Source organism: Macrotis lagotis, chromosome 1 (assembly GCF_037893015.1).
Source record: "Macrotis lagotis isolate mMagLag1 chromosome 1, bilby.v1.9.chrom.fasta, whole genome shotgun sequence".
Classification (NCBI taxonomy): Eukaryota; Metazoa; Chordata; class Mammalia; order Peramelemorphia; family Peramelidae; genus Macrotis; species Macrotis lagotis.
The window spans coordinates 582913515-582929574 of NC_133658.1; the positions used below are offsets into that span (position 1 = coordinate 582913515).

At 36.6% G+C, this 16060-nt stretch overlaps 1 protein-coding gene across 1 annotated transcript in view; it reads right to left on the minus strand.

Annotated features, from left to right (window-relative positions):
• Positions 1 to 2547: 2547 nt before the first annotated feature.
• The window catches only part of RNF168 (ring finger protein 168), a 40395-nt gene continuing 26882 nt past the window's right edge, over positions 2548 to 16060 (minus strand). The window contains exon 6 of the mRNA XM_074214777.1: positions 2548 to 9169. Coding sequence (XP_074070878.1) covers positions 9080 to 9169 — 90 coding nt within the window. The 3' untranslated portion in view covers positions 2548 to 9079. The remainder of the gene's footprint in view (positions 9170 to 16060) is intronic.

Here is a 16060-nt window from a genome sequence, read left to right on the forward strand (position 1 = left end):
CCTAAACAACCCTATCTCAGTAAAAGAAATTCAACAAGCCATTATTGAACTCCCTCCAAAAAAATCTCCAGGGCCTGATGGATTCACAAGTGAATTCTACCAAACATTTAAGGAACAATTGGTTCCAATCCTATATAAACTCTTTCGAAAAATAGGGGAAGATGGAACTCTGCCTAACTCTTTCTACGATACCAATATGGTACTGTTACCTAAACCAGAAGAGTTAAAACAGAGAAAGAAAATTATAGACCTATTTCCCTGATGAATATAGATGCAAAAATCCTAAATAAAATCTTAGCAAAATGATTACAACAAGTCATCACTAGGATAATACATTATAATCAAGTAGGATTTATTCCAGGAATGCAGGGTTGGTTCAATATTAGGAAAACTGTTAGTATACTCAATTATATCAACAACAAACCTATCAGAAATCATATGATCATATCAATAGATGCTGAAAAAGCTTTTGACAAAATACAGCATCCATTCCTATTAAAAACACTAGAGAGTGTAGGAATAAATGGACTGTTCCTTAAAATAATTAGTAGTATCTATTTGAAACCATCAACAAGCATTATATTCAAAGGGGAAAAGCTAGAGGCATTCCCAATAAGATCAGGGGTGGAAACAAGGGTGCCCATTATCACCACTACTATTCAATTTTGTATTAGAAATGTTAGCATCAGCAATTAGAGAAGAAAAAGAAATTGAAGGAATTAGAATTGGGAAGGAAGAGACAAAACTCTTACTCTTTGCAGATGACATGATGGTTTACCTAGAGAATCCCAAGAAATCATCCAAAAAACTACTGGAAACAATTAGCAATTTTAGCAAAGTTGCAGGTTATAAAATAAACCCTCATAAAACCTCAACTTTTCTATATATGTCTAGCAAGAAACAGCAAGAAGAGCTAGAAAGAGAAATCCCATTCAAAGTAACCTCAGACAATATAAAATATTTGGGAGTCTATTTGCCAAGACAGACTCAGCATCTTTTTGAAAACAATTATAAAACACTTCTCACACAAATTAAATCAGATTTAAATAACTGGGCAAATATCAACTGCTCATAGATAGGTAGAGCTAATATAATAAAAATGACAATTCTACCAAAACTAATTGATTAGTGCCCTACCAATCAAAATTCCAAAAAATTACTTTAACAAGTCAGAAAAAATTGTAAGTAAATTCATATGGAGGAATAAAAAGTCAGGAATTGCCAGGAGCATAATGAAAAAAAGTGCAAAAGAAGGTGGCTTAGCCCTACCTGATCTAAAATTATATTATAAAGCATCAGTCATCAAAACTGTTTGGTATTGGCTAAGAAACAGAGTGGTGGACCAGTGGAATAGACTAGGTTTAAAAGCAGGAGATGATTATAGTAATCTGCTGTTTGATAAACCCAAAGAGTCCAGCAATTGGGATAAAAACTCTCTCTTTGATAAAAATTGCTGGGATAATTGGAAGTTAGTATGGAAGAAACTTAGATTAGACCAACATCTCACACCCTTTACCAAGGTAAGATCCAAATGGTTACAGGACATAGACATAAAAAACAATACTATAAGCAAATTAGAAGATCAAGGACTAGTCTACCTGTCAGATCTATGGAAAGGGGAGCAGTTTATGACTAAGGAAGAGTTGGAGAACATCACCAAAAACCAATTAGATGATTTCGATTACATTAAATTAAAAGGCTTTTGCACAGATAAAACCAATGTAACCAAGATCAAAAGAAATGTAGTAAATTAGGAAAGAATCTTTACAACTAATGATTCTGAAAAAGGACTCATTTCTAAAATATACAGAGAATTGAGTCATATTTTTAAAACAAAAAGCCATTCCCCAATTGACAAATGGTCAAAGAATATGCAAAGGCAATTTACAGATGAGGAGATTAAAGTAATCCATAGCCATATGAAAAAAATGCTCTAAATCATTAATTATTAGAGAGATGCAAATTAAAGCTTCTCTGAGGTACCACCTCACACCTCTCAGATTGGCCAATATGACCAGGAAGGATAATGATCATTGTTGGAAGGGTTGTGGGAAATCTGGGACACTACTACACTGCTGGTGGAGCTGTGAACTCATCCAACCCTTCTGGAGAGCTATTTGGAACTATGCCCAAAGGGCAACAAAAATGTGCATACCCTTTGACCCAGCAATACCACTACTGGGTCTATACCCTGAAGATATGATGAAAAAGGGTAAACATGTCTTTTAGTAAAAATAAACTTATTAAATATGTCCTAATATTCTATAAAGATCTAATAGAGAAAATTCTTGATAAGGATTTATGATTACATGCTTCTTAAAAATTCCCTTTTTAGGATTACAAGATTTTTTTTGTACTTCAGTTAATAATCTTAAGAATTTATGAATTATAACCAAAGTAACCTTAAAATAATTTTCTCTATAATAAAGAAATATAGATGATAGAATAGTGATTGTTTTCCAATTCAGGTAATGATCTTTTTAATAGAGGAAAATGCATGGCACAAAGATATATTAAATATGCAATGATGTCTCCAATTGACATGAAACTTTGATTATGGAAATTTTTCATAAAACATAAACTAGGATAAATTCAGTTACATCCCCAAAGATTTTTACCCCACATGCACAAATTTCATTAATCACAACTTAGGGACAGATAATGTTATAATTTTAATTACAATAAGCATCAAGGAAAAATATATGAGATTTATTTCATTTAAATTTTCTTCATTCATTCTGTATATTGTAAACAGTATGATTTGAAATCTCCCAATGTTTTGTGTATAAGAGAAACTTGTCCTAATTCTCATAGTTAATATAATTATTTACCAACATTTCTTAATATTTGAACATTTAGGACACTCAGAATACCATAATGACAATTATGCATTTTAAAACTTAAAAATTTCCTAATTTGATTGAATGCATTTTTATTTATTTTCACATTATTACAATGGTCTTAACTGTAAAAGTAAACATAATTCCCCCTCCCCCCACAGAGGCAAACCTCAAGAAAAATAAAATGAGAGGGAAAAAAGTATATGTCAGTCTGTGTTCAGATTCCATCAGTCTCTGGGATGGATCACATTCTGTATCATGAGTCCATCAGAGAAGTTGCTTCAATATTTTTTCCCACAGTTACTATAGCTAGCTATATTTCCATTCATCCTATTCCTCTCCACCCCCATTTATTCTATTCTCTCACTCCTTTCACCCTATCCCTCCTCAAAAAAATGTGTTGTAACTCATTATCCTCTCCCAATATCTTTCCTCTCCCCGTTTCCCTTCCCCCATCCCTTTCCTCTAGGGTACAATAGATTTCTATACCCACTTGAGTATGTATGTTATTTCCTCCCTGAGCCACTTCCAATGAGAATGAAGTTCACTCATTCCTTCTCACCTTCCCCCCTTCCACTCCATTATAAAAACTCTTTTATATAAATATTTTAGCCCATTCTATCTCTCCTTTCCCTTTCTCCAGTACATTCCTTTATCACCCTTTAACTCCATCCTTATTATATATTATACCTTCATATTCATCTCCCTCCTGTGCTTTGTCTCTACTTACTTCTTTGAAGTACTCTATTGAATGAGAAGTTTCCTATGTTATCAATTATCTTTTTCCCCATACAGGAATACACACAGTTCATCATCACTAAATTACTCATAATTTGTGCTTCCTGTCCACTCCTCTCTATGCTTCTCCTGAGTCCTCTACTTGAAGATCAAACTTTCTATTCAGTTCTGATCATTTCAACAGAATAGTTTGAAAGTCTTCTATTTCATTGAATGTCCATCTTTTCCTTGAAAGAGAATGTTCAGTTTTGCTGGGTAGTTGATTCTTAGTTGCATTCCAAGCTCTTTTGCCTTCCAGAATATTATATTCCAAGCTCTATGAGCCCTTAATGTAGAAGCTTTTAAATCCTGTAGCTCCATGATATTTGAATTGTTTCTTTCTGGCTGTTTATAATATTTTCTCTTTGACTTGGGAATTCTGGAATTTGGCTACAATATTCCTGGCAGTTTCATTTTGGAATCTCTTTCAGGAGGCAATAAATGGATTCCCTCAATTTCTATTTTACCCTCTGCTTCTAAAATATCAGGGCAATTTTCCTGGAGAATTTCCTTAAAAATGAAATGGGGGCAGAGCCAAGATGGTGGCAGGTGTACAGCCTCTCTCCAAAATATTTCAAATACCTTAAAATTATGATTCTAATTAAAACTTTGAGAGACAGAACCAACAGAAAGATCCAGTGAGGCAATTCTCCAGCCCAAGGTAACCTGGAAAATAGTGGGAAGGCTCTGTTCCATAGGGTTGGAGGGGGCAGCAGCACACAGAGAGAAGGAGCTTCAGCCTCCTGGAAACAGCCCCAGGGTGCCTGGGAATGCTTGCTCCTGGCAGCAGAAGCAGTTTCCTGACCTGCATCCCAGGGAATGCCACGCACAACTTGGAAGATCAGTAGAGAGACCTCTGCCAAAGTGGGCATGAAGCCCAGGCCAATTTGGCCCCCCTCAGTGCAGCCCAGAACCCAGGAAATGAAAGCAGGCCCATGGAGTCATCCAGAAGGAGCTTCCAGACTGCTATGCTCTTGAGTGCTCAACCCATGGAAGGTAAGGGAGTGGAGGGAGACTTCTGAGGTCTGTCCTCTGTCCCTGGAACAGGACTCTGGGGCTTTAACCACATTCAGACCCTGGCCGCAGTCTGGGCCCCCCATGGAGCCGGGACCACCCTCCCACAAAGCCCCAGGGCAGAAGAGTGAGCTAGTAATCATTTAACAGACCAGGAGTGCAGTCAGAGCCTCACACACTAAGCTCCTTGAGGGGGTGTCCCAACAATACTTGAAAGTTCAGGAAGCACCCCAAAACCAGGCACAGGCTGGAGAAATCAGTAAACAGAAAAAAAAAAAAGGAATCTGACCATGGACAATTATTTTGGTCCCATGGAGGAACTAAATACTCAATCTGAAGATGAGAAAGTACAAACTTCTGCAGCTAAAGACTCCAAGAAATATAGAAGTTGGGCTCAGGCTATGACAGATCAAAAAAAATTTTGAAAATCAAGTAAGGGAGATAGAAGAAAAATTGAGAAAAGAAATGAGAGAGATGCAGGAAAAGCATGAAAACAAAGTCAGCAGCTTAGTCAATTTGATCCAAAAAAAAAAAATGCTGAAGAAAATAACATGTTATTCTGGGGGGGGGGGGGGGATGAGGGAAGTAAGATTGGTGGAAAATTGTAAAACTCAAAATAAATAAAATCTTTAATTACAAAAAAAAAAGAAAATAACATGTTAAAAACCAGCTTAGGTCAAATGGATAAAACAGTTCAAAAAGTTATTGAAGAGAAGAATGCTTTAAAAAGCAGAATTGGCCAGATGGAAAAGGAGATAAGAAAGTTCTCTGAGGAAAATAAATCCCTCAGATGTAGAATGGAGCTAAAGGAAGCTGATGACTTTGTGAGAACTCAAGACACAATACTTCAAAACCAAAAGAATGAAAAACCAGACGAAAATGTGAAACATCTCAATGAAGAAACAACTGATCTGAAAAACAGATCTAGAAAAGATAATTTAAAAATTATTGGGCTACCTGGAAGTTATGATCAGGAAAAAGAGCCTTGACCTCAATTTCAAAGAATTTCTACAGGAAAATTGCCCTGATATCCTAGAAGCAGAGGGTAAAATAGAAATTGACAGAATCCACTGATCTCCCCCAGAAAGGTATAAAAAAAAAAACCAGCCCCCAGGAATATTATACTCAAGTTCCAGAACTCCCAAATCAAAGGGAAATTATTACAAGCAGCCAGAAGGACATCGTGGAGCTGTAGTCAGGATCACACAAGGAATTAGCAGCATCTACATTAAGGTCTTGTAGGGTTTGGAATATAATATTCTGGAAGGCAAAAGAGCTTGGAATGCAACCAAGAAACAACTACCCTGCAAAACTGAACATTCTCTTCCAGGGGAAAAGATGGGCTTTCAGTGAACCAAGGAAATTTCAAATATTGCTGTTGAAATGGCCAGAGATGAACAGAAATTTGACCTTCAAATACAGGACTCAGGTGAAGCAGAGAGGGTGGACAAGAAGGGTAAATTATGGAGTTAATGTTGATGAACTGCATGTATTCCTGCATGGAAGATGATACTGATAATACTCATATGAACCTTCTCATTTAACAGAGCAGATAGAAGGAGCTTTTATAGATGAGGCACAGGAGAGAGTTGAATTTGAAGATATACTATATTGTAAAAATGGAGTCAGTGGGTGAAGGGGAAATGTACTGGGAGTAAGAGAAAGGAGAGGTAGAATAGGCTAAGATATTTCATATAAAAGATATTTCATGTAGCTTTTGCAATGGTATGGAAGGGGGGAAGGCAAGGGGGAATGAGGGAACCTTCATTCTCATTGGAAATGGCTCAGAATCTGGGACATTAATCCATTGTTGGTGGAGCTGTGAACTCATCCAACCTTTCTGGAGAACAATTTGGAATTATGCCCAAAGGGTAAGAAAAATGTGCATCCTCTTTGATCCAGCAATACCACTACTAGGTATATACCCTGAAGAGATCATGAAAAAGGGTAAAAACATCACTTGTACAAAAATATTCATAGCAGCCCTATATGTGGTGGCAAAGAACTGGAAATCAAGTAAATGTCCATCAATTGGGGAATAGCTTAACAAATTGGAACATAGAACACTATTGTTTCATTAGAAACCAGGAGGGATGGGAATTCAGGGAAGCCTGGAGGGATTTGGCATGAATGCTGAGTGAGATGAGCAGAACCAGAAAAACACTGTACACACTAACAGCAACATGGGGGTGATGATCAACCTTGATGGACCTGCTCATTCCATCAGTGCACCAACCAGGGATAGTTTGGGGCTCTTTTCAATGGAGAATACCATCTGTAACCAGAGAAAGAATTGTGGCATTTGAAGAAAGACTATAGACTATTATCTTCAATTTAGAAAAAAAAGTTATCTTATTATGTAATTTTGCTATATCTTATACTTTATTTTTCTTCCTTAAGGATATGATTTCTTTCTCATCACTTTCAATTTGGTTCAATGTATACCATGGAAACAATGTATAGACTTGCAAATTGCCTTCTGTGGGGGGTTGGGGGAAGCAAGATTAGGGGGAAAATTGCAAAACTCAAAATAAAATCTTTTGGAAATGGCTAAACATACACACTCAATAGGGTATACACATTTAGAAGAAAAAGGAGGGAAGGGGACAGGGGGAAGGGGGGGATGTGGGTGATACAAGATAGAGTAGATCATAAGAGAGAATAGTCAGATGTAACATATTTTCTTTTTTACTTTTTCCAAGGTGCTTGGATTGGGTGACCTGTCAGGGACCACGGGGCCAGGTGGTTGCTGGGTCACTGGGATGGTATGTGGACAGAAGGCCTCTTGGCCCCAAGGGCAGTGCTCTGTCCACTGTGCCACTTGTCTGCCCCACAGCACATTTTTGAAGAGGGATAGAGTGAAAGGAGAGACAAAATATGATAGATGGTAGTGGGGAGCAATGGAGGGAATTACAATCAGCAACTGCAACTATGGAAAAAATATGGAAGTAACTTCTATAATGGACATGATAAAGAAAGTGATCCACCTGAGACAGAGCTGATGGTATCAGAACACAGACTGAAACACATTTTTTCTTCTTTCTTTTACTTTATTTCTCATGAGATTTTATATTTTCATAGGGGAGAGGTTTACTCTTAAACAAGAATATTTTAGTAATGTGTAAATAAATTAAAGAAAGTTTTTTAAAAAATGAAGCCTAGGCTTTTTCCTTGGTTATGATTTTCAGGTAGTCCAATACTTTTTGAATTACCTCTCCTGGATCTATTTTCCAGGTCAGTTGTTTTTCCAGCTGAAATGAGACTGAAAATGAGATATTTCACTTTTTTCTTTCTAGTCTTTCATTCTTTTGATTGTTTTTTTTTGTTTCTTGATTTCTCACAAAGTCATCAGCTTCTCTTAGCTCCATTCTACATTTGAAGGATTTATTTTCTTTAGAGATCTTTTGTATCTTCTTTTCCATCTGACCAATTGTGCTTTTTAAGGAATTCTTCTCCTCATTGACCTTTTTGGTTATTTTCTTCAATATTTTCTGGTATCTCCTTCACCAAGCTGATGACTTAGCTTTCACAATTTTCTTGTATTCTTCTCATTTCTCTAATTTTACCTCTACCCTTACTTGATTTTCAAAATATTTTTTGAGCTCTTCCATAGGCTGAGACCAATTCATATTTTTCTTGGAGGCTTTGGATACTAAAACTTGGACTTTGTCATCTTCTGTGTATTTTGATTCTCCATGAGACCAAAGTAATTATCTATGGTCAGATTCTTTTTCTTCTGTTGTTTGTTCATTTCCCCAGTCTATGATTTGATTTTATTTCTTTGTTAAGGTGGGGTTCTATTTCCAGGATGGAGGACATTTTTGAGGGTTTTTGCAGCTGTTTGCAGGGACATAAATTCCTTCAAGGACTTATGAGAGACTATGACTACCCTCCTGGCCTATGTTCTGTTCTGTGGATGACCACAAGCTCTCTCCTCTGCCCTGGAGCTGTGAGGAGAGTCCCTGCTAGGCTATGGCAGCCTGGGGTTCTAGACTGTGACTTAGAACTGAATATGGGCAAAGCAACACAGTCCTGTGCTGGGGATAGTAGAGGGATCTCTACAGTCTCCCCCAACCCCTGTTGGCTTAGTGCTTTGGAAGCAGCTGCCAGGTAACTCCACAGGACTGTTTTTAGCTCCTGGGGCTGCGCTGAGGCTTGTGTTGGCCTAGGTTCTATGATGATTCTGGTGCACCAATGTTTTTCTTCTGTTCTTCCAAGTTGTCTGGGCAATCCCTGGGCTGAGAAGTCTGGAGACCACCCTGCTGCCCCTAGAGACCCAGGCACCCTGCTGGCTGTTCCTAGATGACTGGAGATGGCTCACTCTGGTGCAACCCAGACTCTTTCCAACTCAGGTGGAATAAACCCTTCCTGTGGATCTTCTAGGATTGTCTTGGGCTGGAAAAAACACATCTTTCTGTGGGTTCTGTCACTCTAGAATTTGGTTAGAGTCATAATTTAAATGCATTTGGAGAGATCTGGGGGAGATCTGGATAGACAGTGATGAGGAGTGAATGTCCCAGAGATCTGGGATTTTCTTCCTATATGTAGAGAGACAGACACACACACAAGAGAGAGAGACATAGAGTTATGTAATTAAAAGAGATTGTCTAGTTGAATACATTTCTTAAATTAAGTAGTCCTGTTAACTTTTCCCTTCAGGAATAAAATTTGGCCTAAATCAAAACAAATCTGAACTTATAAACAAACTTAATTTCTCTAATAATTAGTGATTTAGAGGAAAATTTTATATGACTATGGATCACTTTGATTTTCTCATCTGTAAATTGCCTTTGTATATCCTTTGACCATTTGTCAATTAGGGAATGGCTTTTTTTTTTTAAAAATTTGACCCAGTTCTCTGTGTATTTTAGAAATGAGTCCTTTGTCAGAAATACTAGTTGTAAAAATTGTTTACCAATTTACTACATTTCTTTTAATCTTGGTTACACTGGTTTTTGTCTGTGTAAAAGCTTTTGAAATTTAATGTTGTCAAAATTTTTAATGATCTCCATCTCTTCCTTGGCCATAAACTGCTTTCCTTTCCATAGATCTGACAGGTAAATTATTCCTTGATCTCCTAGTTTGCTTAAAATATTGTTTTTTATGTTTAACTATATACATTTTGATCTTATCTTGGTATAGGGTGTGAGGTGTTGGTCTAATCCAAGCTTTTGTCATAGTAACTTCCAATTTTCCCAACAGCTTGTATCAAAGAGAGAATCCACTAGCTGGATTTTTTGGGTTTATCAAACAGCAGATTATTATAATCAATTCCTGCTATTGCACCTAGTCTATTCCACTGATCCACCACTCTATTTTTTTTTTATAATTTAATATTTATTTATTCATTTTGTACAAATAATGTTTTTATACATTAATAAAATATTCTTGTTTAAGAGTAAATATAATACCCCCTCCCCAAAAAATATATAAAGGGGAGAGAAAAAAATTAAAATAAAAAAAATAATAGTAATAATTGTAGATATGGCCAGGTGGTGCAGTGGACGGAACACCAGCCCTGGAGCCAGGAGCACCTGAGCCCATATCTGGCCCCGTACACCCAACAATCACCCACCTGTGTGACATGCAAGCCACCCCAACCCCACTGCCCTGCAAAAACCAAAAAAAAAGAAAAGACCCAAAATAAAATAAAATAGTAATAATAGTAGGGGTGGCTGGGTGGCGGACAGAGTACTGGCCAATGAGCCCGGAGCACCCAGTTCCATATCCAGCCTCAGACACCCAATGGTTACCCTGCTATGCAGCCCCAGGCAGGCCACTCAGCCCCATTTACCCTGCCCCCCCCCCCAAAATAATAATAAAAAATGTGCTTCAGTCTGTGTTCCAACACCACCAACTCTTTCGCAGGTGGATCACATTCTTTATGATAAGTCCATTGCTAAAGTTACTTCCATATTTTTCCACTGTTGTCATTGCTGATCACAACTCCCTCCTTTGGTATTTCTCCACTACCATGTACTATATTTTCTCTCTCCTTTCACTCTGACTCTGCTGTAGGGTAGCTGAGCACCACTCTATTTCTTAACCAATACCAGACAGTTTTTATGACTGATACTTTATAATTTTAGATCTGGTAGGGCTAAGCCACCTTCTTTTGCACTTTTTTTTCATTAAATCCCTAGAGATTCTTGACTTTATTTCTCTATATGAAGTTACTTATGATTTTCTCTAACTCTAAAGTAATTTATTATAATTTTGATTGGTAGGGCAATAAACAAGTAGTTTGGTAGAATTGTCATTTTTATTATATTAACTCGGCCTATCCATGAGCAGCTGGCATTTGCCCAGTTTTTTAAATCTGATTTTATTTAACAAACTTAATTTCTAATATATATTTTCTTCTCTTCTTTATATGCACATGGTGAAACTACAATTCACAAACTACCTTTGGCCCTAGGAAATTGCTTTCCTCCTAATAAGGTATAGTTAGCTCTAAAAGCTTACTGTTCATTTTTAGCTGGAACCCTTTCTCCTTGTTGAAACCTGATTTACTAACTGGATTCTAAAGTTTGTTTGCAGTTTCAAGCTGAAGCCAAGTGACTATACTATTAAAATGTTTTATCATGGAGTTAGTTTCTGAAAACTTAAAAAATAACAAGTCCTAAATAAGATGCTAATCTGCTATTCTTTATTACTTTCAAATTAATCTATTTAAACAATGAAATCCAAAACCCAGATGAATTCACATTTTAAAATTTTCATTTCATTTATACTTGGGCTAGAAATGAATTGTCTTATTTTTCCCAAATGATATCAAATAGAGCATTAGATTAATAATTTAGTATATTAATTACACATTTTTAATAGTTAATATCAGAATTTTTAGTTTCCATCTTTTATTATGGAACCAAAGGCTTGATTAATTTTTGAAGAGTACCTAAAATTAGTTATCTCTTTAATTATCCCCTCCTCGATTTGAAGTATGATGAGGGCAGAACAAGTTTTCCAGACTTCCTAATCATTTGTCTTCTGGAGTTTGTAATTAACATGGGGATATAATATTCAATTTCTAACAAAGAAATCAACCTTTTTTTTTTTAACCATGAATTAAGATGTGAAATACTTACTTTTCTTTATTAATCATCCAGTTATTTTGAGATTCAACCTGTTTTTCCAGGATGTTTATTTTTGGGTATTAGTTATCTTCCTTATCTTTGTAATGCCATATTCTAATTTTTCCATTGACTTCTTGTGACCACTGAATTGTATCATCCTGAAGCACCTTGAAATGGGAAGGATTTTTTCCTTTACTACTTCTAAGACTTGTTATTAAAATTTGATTTCTCAGTGATTTAAACTTGTTTCTTCTTGTGGTGGTGTTTCCTTTCAACCTAAACTTGATCATTCACCTCCAATATTGCTGATGTGAAATTCAAAATTAACTCAATTTTGATTTTTTTTTACATTCTCCATTTTGTAAGCTAGGCCTTGCTTTGCTATTTATCAAATGATTATGGGCAAAGATTCAAGTTGTTGATACAATTCCGAGATACTGGGGTAATAAGGGGCTATCCACAAAATATTCCATGCACCTTGAGAAACATCCTGGAATATTCCGTGGTTCTTATTTATAAGGATGTTTCAGGATGTTTTGTAAAAACTGCAAAATGTACCAACATGTTCTGGAAATAGCTACAAGCTTTTAAAAATTCCGTTCCATCAGAAGAGAGAATGTTCATATTACTCAAGATTGTGTAAATTTATTGGTTTATTAACTGCTTATAAGAATGCTGTTAACTCCCAAATAGTGTCATTGTACTTACTGAGCTTTTGTACCCAATTTGTTATGCCACTATTTTTGCTAATAAATGTATGTTTGGATTTTTGCCTCAGTCCTAATCAATTTTATTTATAACAATGGTCGATTTTTTTTGGGGGGGGAGAGGGCATGATGGAGGTAGGAAGTAAGGTATTCAGGCTTTTCCCTTCTTATAATCATTATAATGGTTAGAGCACCTGATCTTGAGTCCGGAGGACCGGAGTTCAAATAGGGCCAGAGACTCTTGATACTTACTAATTATGTGACCCTGGATAAATCACTTAAGCCCATTGTCCTACCAATAATCCACATAATCCATACTTAAAGCCATTTTAATTTTGAGTTCAGTATGTTTTGCAGTTTGTATAAGAGTAGCCAGACAATATCTTGATGACAAGTTGTTCTACAAGTATTTTAGTTTGCGGCATGTGATTTCACTTTTCTTCTTGCCATAGGTTGTTTCCTAAATTTCAGGAATTTTAACTTGCATTATTTGACATGTCAGGGGAAGGAACTAATAAGAAACCTGTGGCACCATCTTACCCAGGTGGTACAGATTTCATTAAGTCTAAAGGATGATCACTCCCACGAGCACTTGAGATAGTAGAGGGAGGTTACTAGAGATAAGATCAATGAACGAGGACCCAAGCCAGAACACTTCAGGGGTTGGGTGAATGCTGTAGTGGCCTACTGGAAGTTAGCATGCAGTTATAAGGATCTGAATAGGCAGTGATGAGGAGTGAATCTCACAAGGTAACTGATGGCAACGGGGAGGTTTTCTGCTGTAGGAAGAAACAAATGTACCTAATGCTCCTGGATATTAGGACGGCTTAATATTTTTAATGGACAAGTTTCTATTCTCTCACCTGTGAGGGGTAGGGATTGTCATTTGTATCTTTTTATAACCCCCAGGACTTGGCATAGGGCCTGGAACATAGTGGGCACTTAATGTTTATCGAATGAATGTCCCTCAAATACAAGATCCCTCTGTGCTCCTCCTCCCCAGTAACAAATATGTGGCCAAGCAACTTTCCCACAATGGTCATGTTAAAAAATGTTCCTCATTTTCTATCTAGAGGAGGTAGGAAATCTGCTTCATCATTTAGAATTGTTTTAATTACTGCCTTGATCAATTATTGTCTTTACAATGCCATTATTTTATAAATTATAGTTCAGTTCTCATTCTGTAAAATGGATTTTAGCCTTTTGAACAAGTTCCCGAAATGCTTTCCAGACTGGCAGGAACAATTCATAGTTCCTCCAAAAGTGTATTAATATGAATATTTTCCTAGTGTTCCCACATCATTTTCCCTTTCTGTAATCTTCACCATTCTTATTTGTGAAATGGAATTTCAGTTGCTTTAATTTGCATTTTTACATTAATGACTTGTAATTTTTTTTTCATGTGGCCCCAAAGATGGAATATCAGACAGTACAGGAATCAAATCTCAGCTTTTTGAGTTCAAATCTGGCCTCACACTGGGTCGGTCATTTAATTTTATTTGCCTTGTTTTCTCATATGTAAAATGAGCTGGAGAATAAAATAGCAATCACTGCAGTATATTTTCCAAGAAAATCTTAGTGGGGTCTTGATAAGTGGGATGCAACTGAAATGACCAAACAGTTGATTTGAAAACTGCCTATTGTTAAGGCTTAAAGGGTGGCTAGGAGGCACTGGGTGAATTTGGAAGTGGTCAAATGGCTATATCCAAAGAGTAGTTATTAATGACTGAAAACCAGTTCAGAAAGAAGTGTCCTTTAGGATGTGTGTTTGGTACTGGGCTGTGTACATACACACAAACACACATAGATATAAACACAGGCATGCGAATATATATTTATGTATGTGCATGTATTGTATATTTATGTATATGCATACTAATGTTTTGAGAAGACATAGCTGATATGTTTATCAAATTTATAGCTGACACAAAGCTGAAAAGCATAGCTAACACACTGCAAGACAGAGGCAGGGTTAAAAAAAGGACCCAAGTTCAAATCCTGTCTCAGACACTTAATAATTACCTAGCTGTGTGGCCTTTAGCAAGCCACTTAACCCCATTGCCTTGCAAAAGCCTTTAAAGGCTTAAAAGGAAGTAACCTGTAGTGGAAGAGATAGAAATGAAGTATCCTCCAAAAAAGCAAGTTTTCTGACACACTAAGAGATAGCATGTAAAAAAATATCTTAAGATAAAAGAAGCTAATTAACATTAAGTGTGTCATGGAAGAAGGCAGGATACAGATTTGGTATAGTTACAGATGAGAACTGACCCAAAGAGAAGTGATTTGTTTTGCTTTTTTTAAAACTGACAAGATAGCTGAGAAGGAAGCATATCATGACATAAAACATAAAAGTAGGGGCGGCTAGGTGGCGTAGTGGATAACGCACCGGACTTGGAGTCAGGAATACCTGGGTTCAAATCCAGTCTCAGACACTTAATAATTACCTAGCTGTGTGGCCTTGGGCAAGCTACTTAACCCCATTTGCCTTGCAAAAAACCTAAAAAAAAAAACCACATAAAAGTGATTAATGGACTATATTGCTATCACTATCTCCATAGCAATATTCAATCAACTGAGGTCTTAGTTATGTTTGTAAATTCTTTACATTTTTGAAACCTTCAGAAAGTGAATTCTTTATTGAATGTCATTCCAGACTAGAGAATTTCTTCTTTTGGCAATGCAGAGGAACAAAGAGGGTATGAAAAGGACCCTAGTGAATGTATATGCTTGATATCTAGCTATTGTTCTGTCTAAATGTTGATATTTTAAAATCTTTTTTTCCCACTCTGGTTGCTAACAACCACACAATAGAATTTAAGTCATCTACTTGCAATAAATGGGAATACATAAAAGGATTATGGGGCAGCTAGATGGCCCAGTGGACAGAGTGCCACGCCTGGAGTCAGGAAGTCTCATTGTTGAGTACAAATCCAGCTTCAGACACTTAATAGCTGCGATGTGATCCTGGGCAAGTCATTTAACTCTGCTTGCCTCAGTTTCCCTATCTATAAAGAGTTGGAGAAGACAATGGAAATGCACTCCACAATCAAGAAAGCCCCGGGGAGGCTAGGTGGCACAGTGGATAGAGCACCGGCCCTGGAATCAGGAGTACCTGAGTTCAAATCCAGCCTCAGACATTTAATTACCAAGCTGTGTGGCCTTGGGCAAGCCACTTAACCCCATTGCCTTGCAAAAAAAAAAGCCCCCAAAGGGATCACAGAGTTGGACACAACTGGACAACTAAACGATAAATTCATCATTGTTTGTTTTACAATAAATCAATTTAGACGTTTAAGTCAAAGTTAATCTTTAATGACTTATCCATCCAAATAACTATCCAAATAACTATTCAACAGTTGCAGTGGAGAAATAAAGAGATATGAATTTGAGTCTTATATTTCACATAACATTACCAGAAAATACATAATAACACAAATTGTACCCAACTTTACAATAAAATACACTACTCTATACTCCCTTCTTGGCACCGTAAAAAACTCAACAGTTTCCAGAAAAGCTCTAGATTGAAAAAATGAAGGGAAGATCCTTTGGAAAGCGTGATCATTTTAGTGAAACTAAGTTTGAGGACAGAATCCAAGGCAAGACTGAACTACTTAAATGGTGATAATATCAATATTCTAATGGA